Below are 9,420 nucleotides of genomic sequence, written 5' to 3' on the forward strand. Positions count from 1 at the left end.
ACCCAAAACTCAAAATAACAACAATTTAAAAAATTAGTTATTACAAATTTTCATTAGAAATATATTAAATATTTGTCATTAGAGAAATAATTTTTTTTATCAATTTAAAATAATATAAGATATTATTCAAAAATAATTTTAACCATTTTCAATTCAAGAATATTATTCATCAATAATGTATTTTTAATATATTTTTAATATAATTTTAAAAATATAAAATTATAATATAATATTTTTTCGAGCTGCTCCCGAGCTTTTCGAGTCAAATATCGAGTAGCTCGTTTCGGATCGTTAAGAACTCGAGTAGAGTTCGAGCTCGAGTAGAATCCATTCGATCCGAGTATTTATCGAGCCAAGATCGAGTCGATCTCGAGTAGCTCGCGATCTGTCTCGTCTCATTTACAGCCCTAGTTACAACAGCGAAGGGTCAAGGTCAGAGTGACACAAAATCCCAGATAACTCATTTCCCACCATTAAAACTATCCTTGTAATTTGGGTGTGCATTATGGATATCAGATATTATCCGATTCGAATTTTCGGATACCTAAAGTAATGATCATATCTTATCTAAAAAATCAGATATCCGAAAATTCGGATATCCAAAATTTCAGATATCCGAAATTTTAGATCAGATATCCGAATCCGATTTTTTTGGCAAAAAAAAATCAACATAATAAAAGTATTAATCAAATAAGAAACACTTACTAGCTCTTATGATTTCCTTGGTAGAGATGGAACCGCTAAATGTGTCGATGTATTTTTGTCCTTCAAGTAAGTTTTCTAGCTTCGACTGTTTTAAGGAAACATTGTATAGCTTTTCTTGACGGAAATTTCGAGTTCCGAGCCAAGTGTCTCAATGCATCCGTCGAGAGGTTTGCATAGTTATGTGCACTGCAAATTCTCATTTTTTGTGCTTCACATATTCCTCCATGAACCTGTTCAGAAATTTCATCAGTCAACAAACTTGAGATATTGGATTAGCATTGGTCCCAATACTAACTAATAAGTGATCTCATTCAGGTATGAGCAATCAAATTAGAATAGCATGTACACTTAACCAGCTACAATATCAATTTTGCCCTTACCATTTTGTACATGAAATGAATTTACTTAAATTTTACAAGACTGAATTGATTGAGCTCTAGGGAAAGGCCATCACGGTATTCTCTTGCAGAATCTGTGCAAAGCAATTAATTGCATTTATAACAATTTATAAGTTAATAGCAATACCTGTAGATAAATGTCTATGGCTTGAAAAAGGCCATCATGGGATTCTCTTGTAGAATCTGGCAGTAGGAGGACTAATGCTGCAAACTTTGAAGGGTTCACGTAGTAATCTGTTGAAACTTCCACAAGGTACGAGTCAAGTAAGCTTGTAACTTTTTGAAATCGAACGGGGATCGGCAACAACTTTGTTCATTCTAAAATGCATTTACCAGCCTCGGTACCAGATTCACATCATACATGTAAAATTTCTTTTGTGGTGATGGGACAAGAAAAAAATATAATTTTCAACCTTGTTCGACTTGTGTTTCAAGCTATGTAAAATACAAGATCCAGAAATCTATACATGCATATTAAAATACAAGCTAGAATCCATAAATCTATACATCCAGAAAATTAATATAGCCCAAACAACTCTGGGCTAATAATATAGCCCAAATTTTTTCGGGTTTTCGAATTATTCGAAATTGAATTTTGGTCGATCCGTATCCGATCCAAAAATTCGAAAAAAAAATCGGATATTCAATCCGAACTATTCAAAAATTAAAAAACGGATCAGATATCCGAATTTTCGGATCGAATCAACGATGAATCGGTCAGATCGAGTTTTTTTGACCCCACTGTAATGGCTGCTTCCCCCTCCAATTCTCACCTATATATATAAATCCACTAACACCCTGACTCTAACTCAACTCCCAACTCACCTCTCATAAAACTCCTTTGGTTTCATCTCACCTTCTCCAAACCTTCATTTTCCCCGTGGCTGGTTTTCCTTCAACAAAGGTCACTCCTTTGGCTCTTTTGTTTCTCTTTTTAACCTTCACTGATGCCAAGGAAATCTTGGTCGGCGGCAAAACGGACGCTCGGAAGATCCCATCTTCTGAATCAAATTCCCTCAACAAATGGGCTGAAAAAGCTCGTTTTCGCATCGGCGACTCTCTCTGTACGACTGTTGATCCCATCTTCTGTTCAATGCTCTGCAATTTTCTCTTATATTATACTGTTTAACAGTTTCGTTTCTGGTCTTGGTGTTTATTAATAAAACAGTGTGGAAATACGATGGCGGCAAAGACTCGGTGCTGCAAGTGACGAAGGAGGCTTACGTGAGCTGCAACACCTCGAAGCCACTAGCGGAGTACAAAGATGGAGACACCAAGGTGGAGTTTCAAAGGTCTGGACCATTTTTCTTCATCAGCGGAGCAAAGGGTCACTGCGAGCAAGGCCAGAAGATGGTTGTGGTGGTGCTGTCTCAAAAGCATAGGAGCATTGGAATCTCTCCTGCACCTTCTCCGGCTGAATTCGAGGGACCTGCCATTGCTCCGACAAGTGGTGGTGCAGGATTGAAGGCTGGTTTGTTGGTGACTTTGTTCGGTGCTATGGTTTTGGGGTTGTTTTGAGATGTTTTGGGGTTTTGATTAGAATATTTTTATATGTAGTTGAGCTGCTACATAAGTAGCGATTCATTTTATTCATTAGTTTTGCCATATCCCTTTACACCACCAACTTCAAATACTAGTTTTCTGGCCTTTCCCCTACCTTTGATTCAGTTTCAATGGATTCGGTACATCATACTTCCATGGTATCATTTTGTTCGATAATACATGAGGAAACACAATGTTCGTCGTGACATACATCGAAACCTTGAAGGTGAAAATTGAAATGAGATATTTCCATATATGAATCCTTTCAAATGACTTAATAGAACCATGAGCCTTCTCTTTGTTTCCTGCAGCCTCGAATCGATATGACCGGAAGTACTGATGAACCAAATCAACTGCAAGTTCCATGGACATCTTTGCCCGTGATTGAATGTGCAGTGCACCAACTGCTGCAGCCAGTCACAATACAAGAAACAATCCGGAAGGCGAAATGATGCCACATGAACAAGTAACTGATGGGTAATGATGAACCAATCAACAACCATACGATACTGAATTAGAAGTCGACAAAAGTCTAAACATGACAGACCCGGGATCATAAAGCCTGTGATGTAATGTATTGCCAGATTCTTTATGGGCGTTGATGCACCACTGACTCGCCCACCTAAAGCCTGCATATTGATATTTGTCCATGTTTACAGCAGCTACACATAACTTGAGTGCTCTGCCAAGAATTAGGACAACTAAAAGACCATAACGTCAAACATTTTAGTTTGTTCACTGTCATAACATACAGGACGATAACGGCAACTATACGTTATCACACGATAAAAGAGACATGTGATTTGATGTAATGTAATGCAGTTTCTTTATGAGCGTTCACATACTAATGACTCACCCACCTAAAGCCTGAATATTGATATTTGTCCATGTTTACAGCAGCTACACATAACTTGAGTACTCTGCCAAGAATTAGGACAACTAAAACACCATTAACTTCAAGCTTTATACCGACTATACAAGACAATAACCGTAAATATAAATGATCGCACAATATAAGAGACCTGTAATGTAATGCAGTTTCTTTATGGGCGTCCAAGTACTAATGACTCACCCACCTAATGCCTGCATAATTGATATTTGTCCATGTTTACAGCAGCTACACATAACTTGAGTGCTCTGCCAAGAATTAGGACAACTAGAAAAGCCATTAATAATCACATCAACTCTTTCACGTGCATTCAGAAACACTGATTTCACTCAAAATACCAGGCAATAAGAGATTGATAACAAACAAGTTTCAATCTTTTTAGAACCCCGTATCAGGCAGTCATTAGAGGAAGTTCAGGAACCAAGCCAACCATGAAGGTTCTGAATATTCCAAATGGACCCTTTGTTAATCACATCGCTCCATCACTGCCGGTTAAACACTTATGATATAGAACGTAATGGAACCATCGTGATTTAGCAAGAAAAGAAGAAGAATCGAAAATCAAAAGAAGAATAAGATGAAGAACAGTAAAGAGAGTGGGGAGAAAACGGCCAAGATGATTTCATTCAATATTTTCACTGATAGATTCCCTACATGAAAACCCTAATCATATAGTGTTTATAGCCCATTACAAAATGGGCCAAAACGATCCAGCAAAACCTACACCCTAAACATATACTGTTTAGCACCATCGACAGAAACATTACGGGTTTGAATGAGAAAAATCAACGTGGAATTTAACCTTCCACTGCAAAATCCATATAAACAAAGTACCCTTTAGCTTCGCAGTTTATGGTTTACACTGGTCCACAGCTCTTTTTGTTGCCATTCGATACCCAGTTCCAACCATACCAGTTGGATTTGAGGCAATTAGACAGACACAAAGGTTAAAGGAAGGGCGAAACTATGGCTTCCATGGCTTTCTCTGCAACCATTCCTTCTCCTCTTCTTGATTTTACTCAAACCAAAAAGAACCCAGTTTTGTCTTCACCATGCCCTTCCATGTCTTTCTCCATCAAATCCTCGCTATGCTCTTCGAAATCTGCTCTTTTCCAATCTGGGTTTTCGCTACAGCCGCTTACTGTTCCCGGGTTTGTCTTTAACTCTAGATCTTCTGGGATTTATGCAAGAGCTGCTACTGATAAAACCCTATACGACTATACCGTAAAGGTACAATCTTGGGGGGGGGGAACACTCTTCTATTTTCTTTCTGAAATTAAAATTCATAGATTAAAATGTTTAAAAAGTTAGTTTTCATTGAGCAAAACTTCCAATTTCGTTGTTGAATCCTGCAGAGTTGCCAATAATTAGAACTTGGTAATAGCTTTTAACTTTACCAATGGATCTATTTTTTTCTCACTTTCTGAGCAGGATATTGATGGGAAGGATACTCCTCTTAGCAAATTCAAGGGAAAAGTTCTTTTGATTGTTAATGTTGCTTCAAGATGGTAAGTGGTAACCCTCTTTTTTCAATATGAATTACAGTAATTTTAACTGTTGTTTTGAGCTTTTGTCTGTTTTATTTTATGTTCTTCCTCTTGGGGTCTGATTGAATAATTTTCGTTCCGATTCGTAGTGGTTTGACGACATCGAATTACTCTGAGCTCTCTCACATATATGAGAAATACAAGTATCAAGGTCAGCTAAGCATTCATGCTGGGACAACTGTTATTTTGTGGTTATAGCTGTTATTTGTTATTGTTCCTTAATAATGTCATCATGTTTTTGTAATATTTGTTGATGAAACTCCATGACAGGATTTGATATTCTAGCTTTCCCTTGCAATCAGTTCGGGGGACAAGAGCCCGGATCGAATGACCAGATTAAACAATTTGCATGTACTAGGTTTAAAGCTGAATTCCCAATATTTGATAAGGTGAGTCCAGCTGCTTTGTTGTTTGATCATAGCATTTACGATAGATATAAACCCTTGGCCTTGCCAATCTTGTATAGTGGACATGAGCAAAGTTTTGCGAAACAGGTTGATGTGAATGGACCTTATACGGCTCCAGTTTACCAGTTTCTGAAGTCGAGTGCTGGTGGATTTTTCGGTGACTTGATCAAGTGGAACTTTGAGAAGTTCTTGGTGGACAAAAAAGGCAAAGTTGTTGAGAGGTATCAACCAACGACATCGCCTTTCCAAATTGAGGTATGTGTTTACTGCTATTATTCTTATCTTTGCCGATCAAGTTCATCTCATGACGCTTGAAGCACTAGGTTAAGTGTTGAAGATCATTTTTTATTAGAGTTAATCATTTGTTTGCAGTTTGAATGGTATAAGTGTTGAGAAACGCTGGTGGCTTTTGGATATTTGATTGATATCAAACATTTTCTGCAAATATATTCAATGCATTTCTCTTTCCGGGGTATTTTTGAACATCCAAAATGATTATATCTTTCCAGCTTCATCTGTTATCGGAATCGATGTTTGAATCAAACTCGAAAGCTGCTATACCGTTATTAAATGCAATTCCTTTGAAATTTTGGGTTCGGATTACTGTCAAGTAGTAGCACCTTGTTAGCTGATGGGTAGGAGGCTGTGCCCCTACACTAGTTCATACTCACTGCAATAGATATTGAACATTATTGTCAAATGACACAAAATGAAAACACGACTCTTTGCTGTGATTTGGTGCTTTGTCTCGAATGGATCTGATGAACTAATTTCTTCTTCTTCTAATGATATGGTGCAGAAGGACATTCAGAAACTCCTCGCAGCATGAATCTCGAGGCCACGTTAACATGATTTGCTTCTGCTCGTGATATAAATAAGTCGATACATCATACATGTAGATTTCAGGGGAAAAAAAGATGGAATTGCCCATCCTGCTATATGTCTGATATGTACTTTTTGTTTCTGTTTTCCACGGTCTGCACTTAGTTTGCATCATTTGTTCATATTTCTCATTATATATATGTTGAACATCGATAAGCTTAAAGAACATTGAATAGGAGAAGCAGAACAGACCTATAAAAGTGTTATAACAATTACATTTCTGAACTCTAAAGTTTCTAAGTTTTCTTGTACAACATATTTTGATTAAATTTCAGTTTTGGTCCCTCTAGTATGCTTACGTTTAAGATTTAGTCTTTACATATTAGTGTAATATAATTTTATTTTTTTAGTTTTATAATTTCATTTTTTACTTTTATAATTTCATTAGTTAATCTAAATAATTAATATAGTAAACTATTTTGATCAAAATGCTTACAATAATTTTCTTAAAAACACTATTTTAACACTAAAAAATCTGCTTCAACATGATGGATAATATTTATTTTATATTTTTTAGAAAATTATGTTTTAGTTTTTCACTCAGGCTATTTTTATGCAATAATTATCTTACATTTGAATCCCTACGTTCAGTTAATTTATTAATTGAATAAATTAAAAAATTATTTAGGGTAAATTACAAATTTAATATATGAACTTTCATATCACTCATATTTTACTCGGTGTAATTTAAATTTTTTTAATTTAATAATTTTATTTTATACATTGATTTTTTTTGTCATTATGTTGTTAACTTTCTAATTACTTTATGAATGATTTGATTAAAAGATTTTTCAATCCTTATTAGTCAGAAAAAGGGGTTATTCTCTCTCTGAATCTCAACTTCTTCGATCTCTTTTATCTCTCCATCTTCCATTCCACTTTCGACTCCTTTTATCACCTTCACCATCACTGTCGCTGCATCCATCAGCATTCCACAGAAGTCCCCCCTTTTTCACAGACTCACCATCTCCTCAACCAACTTATGACTCGCACACATGTATGACCATGATGCAGTAATGTACGACTATAGATGTCTGAACCCACAACACTCAAATCTGCACTATTCATTATAATTTCTAACTAGAGTAGGCCTCTTCAACCAGCTGACCCACATGGATGACCATGACCAAACTGATCTCCATTACTTCATGATAACCAAAGCTTAGCATTCAAAGAAACTTCAACTCCTCTTCATTTGCCCAGATCAACAAATCCACCTTAAACTCCATAGAATATGACCATAATTCCAAAACAGGTATCAACCGTTTGCAAACAATATATGCACAAAACAAATAAAAATGGTAGATAGTTTTAAGCATTCCACTCATACAACAATGATTTCCTTTGCTATTCGCTCGAGTTTGAGTTTCAAGAAGCTAATAAAATAATAAGTAGCAAAATATGATGATGTGAAATGTAAAATACTAAATAGAGCATGTTGTCTTTGAATGCAAACATATAAAATTATTTCCTTATTTTCATTTCTGAATTAGTTACTACCTACTAGTGTCGGTGTCATTTTGTAGACGCTTAAGCATGATAGAAAATGTTAGTACTACTCTTTCAATTAATGAAATGCTCTCATATATGGATCGACTCCCTCCCAACCTTGCAGATGCCATTGTTATACTTAAATATAGAACAATTAAGGAGAATATGGAGGTTAATGGTCGGGGGCTTTGAAGGACAAACTCAAGAAGAATGTTGAGATTGTAGCAACTAAGAAAGAGAAACGCGACAACAAAGAAGGCGACGACAGTGGTGGTGGCGAAGAGAAGAAGAAGAAGAAGAAGAACAAAGACGATGATTGTAGCACCACATCAGCATTCCAATAACTAATTTGTTATAAATCGATAAAGTCAGTGATCAACTCATTAGTTTTGAAACATTAGTGGATAAAAGATAAATTTCTCAAACATCAGTGACTCGTTCATGTAGTTTACGCTTTATTTATTTATTTGTGCTGGTGTGGGTTTCTGATCATCGTGAATCTGTTTTTGGTCTTTTGGTTTTCAGATTCTCTTGCAGTTCCTCTTGCAGTTCCACTCCAACCTACGAAAACGATAGCAGCAGACATGGTAATTTCTCTTCCCTTCTCCTTTAATTGAACTAATTTTTCTTGTGAAAATCTCTTTTTTTTTTTTTTTATTTCATGTTCTTTCCTCTGGAATCTAGGGTTTCGTCAAATGCTTTATTTTCAATATAAATCTAAGGGGTACCGTTCTTTAAATCTACCGAGCCGCATCCATTTTCCTATTATATTATTACTACACGATTTATGATTTCCTTTTTACAAATTATTTGTTAGATTGATCGATTCTTTCCGGCGTGTAAATGACGCTCAATCCTATTCCAGTAGTAATCCTTTTTACTTTTTTTGGACGGGGATAACATGGTCAGTTGTGTATTTTTAATCTCCTCTTTTTGTTTGTATGCGAAATTTAGTCGAACAGGCACACCATTATCTTGATGCAAACTTCACAGAGCAGAGCAACGAGAACATTTATGGATTATGATTCCATAAGTCAAGCTATGGATGGTATGTTTTGTTTATTGTTTGCTTATGTTGTCTTGATTTTCGATGTTTTTCATCTTCAATTATTATGAGTATCTGCTGATTCTATGGACCCGACTGCCTGCTGGATTTGGATTTAAGTTCCTGATGTCTTAGTGTTCTACAGAATGCAGGCTGTGGATTGTAACTTTTAGAAGTTGGTTTATGGGGTTTAGAATGATCTTTAGATTTATCATGTATCCTTCTTTCTCTAGAATGTATTTCCAAAAATTATTTTTATTTCTAAATTATAACAGGATGATTTGGTTGAATGAATTAGAGTGGTTCCTATACGAGTCACCAGATTGAATCTACTCTTTTCTTCCTTTCCGTTTTCTAAAAAGATTTGACAAGTTTGACGGTTTATGCCATTTGGTATGTGCAGGGATATGTGGACTATATGAAAGGAAACTTAAGGATCTAAATCCAGCTACAGGGAACATCACTTATGACATTGCTGATCTTTACAATTTTATTGATGGTCTTGCTGATATGA

The 9,420-nt window shown here is 35.7% G+C and overlaps 4 protein-coding genes and 3 non-coding genes across 8 annotated transcripts; 3 read left to right on the top strand and 4 right to left on the bottom strand.

Moving 5' to 3' along the window:
- Positions 1-1,980: 1,980 nt before the first annotated feature.
- On the top strand, positions 1,981-2,648 carry LOC120207777 (early nodulin-like protein 1; the record flags this gene model as incomplete). The annotated part of the gene is made up of 2 exons (XM_039207197.1): positions 1,981-2,167; positions 2,236-2,648. Coding segments are annotated over 2 exons (573 nt in total), but the record flags the coding sequence as incomplete, so codon positions are not given.
- Positions 2,649-2,750: 102 nt separating this feature from the next.
- On the bottom strand, positions 2,751-3,640 carry LOC120207775. Its single transcript, XM_039207196.1, has 2 exons — positions 3,208-3,640; positions 2,751-3,052 (listed from the first exon to the last, which is right to left on the bottom strand). Exons 1-2 carry the CDS (start codon positions 3,278-3,280, stop codon positions 2,757-2,759), a joined length of 369 nt encoding a protein of 122 aa, XP_039063127.1. The 5' UTR covers positions 3,281-3,640; the 3' UTR covers positions 2,751-2,756.
- LOC120207781 lies at positions 3,218-3,322 on the bottom strand. The gene has a single exon (XR_005524239.1). It is a non-coding gene; the product is annotated as a small nucleolar RNA snoR103 (small nucleolar RNA).
- LOC120207780 lies at positions 3,455-3,560 on the bottom strand. The gene has a single exon (XR_005524238.1). It is a non-coding gene; the product is annotated as a small nucleolar RNA snoR103 (small nucleolar RNA).
- A 30-nt stretch (positions 3,641-3,670) lies between the features above and the next one.
- LOC120207779 lies at positions 3,671-3,777 on the bottom strand. The gene has a single exon (XR_005524237.1). It is a non-coding gene; the product is annotated as a small nucleolar RNA snoR103 (small nucleolar RNA).
- A 536-nt stretch (positions 3,778-4,313) lies between these two features.
- LOC120207774 (phospholipid hydroperoxide glutathione peroxidase, chloroplastic-like) lies at positions 4,314-6,394 on the top strand. Of its 2 annotated transcripts, XM_039207194.1 has the most exons (7): positions 4,314-4,435; positions 4,482-4,764; positions 4,966-5,042; positions 5,171-5,232; positions 5,352-5,470; positions 5,576-5,743; positions 6,288-6,394. In XM_039207194.1, exons 2-7 carry the CDS (start codon positions 4,501-4,503, stop codon positions 6,315-6,317), a joined length of 720 nt encoding a protein of 239 aa, XP_039063125.1. In that variant the 5' UTR covers positions 4,314-4,435; positions 4,482-4,500; the 3' UTR covers positions 6,318-6,394. The 2 variants fall into 2 exon arrangements, with proteins under 2 accessions (XP_039063125.1, XP_039063124.1); XM_039207193.1 differs by having other exon boundaries at positions 4,392-4,764.
- A 1,971-nt stretch (positions 6,395-8,365) lies between these two features.
- LOC120207778 (enhancer of rudimentary homolog) lies at positions 8,366-9,417 on the top strand (the record flags this gene model as incomplete). Its single annotated transcript, XM_039207198.1, has 3 exons — positions 8,366-8,448; positions 8,816-8,909; positions 9,310-9,417. Coding segments are annotated over exons 1-3 (205 nt in total), but the record flags the coding sequence as incomplete, so codon positions are not given.
- Between the last annotated feature and the right edge of the window lie 3 nt (positions 9,418-9,420).

Source organism: Hibiscus syriacus, unplaced genomic scaffold, assembly GCF_006381635.1.
Source record: "Hibiscus syriacus cultivar Baekdansim isolate YM2019G1 unplaced genomic scaffold, ASM638163v2 tig00015342_pilon, whole genome shotgun sequence".
In the NCBI taxonomy this organism is placed as follows: Eukaryota; Viridiplantae; Streptophyta; class Magnoliopsida; order Malvales; family Malvaceae; genus Hibiscus; species Hibiscus syriacus.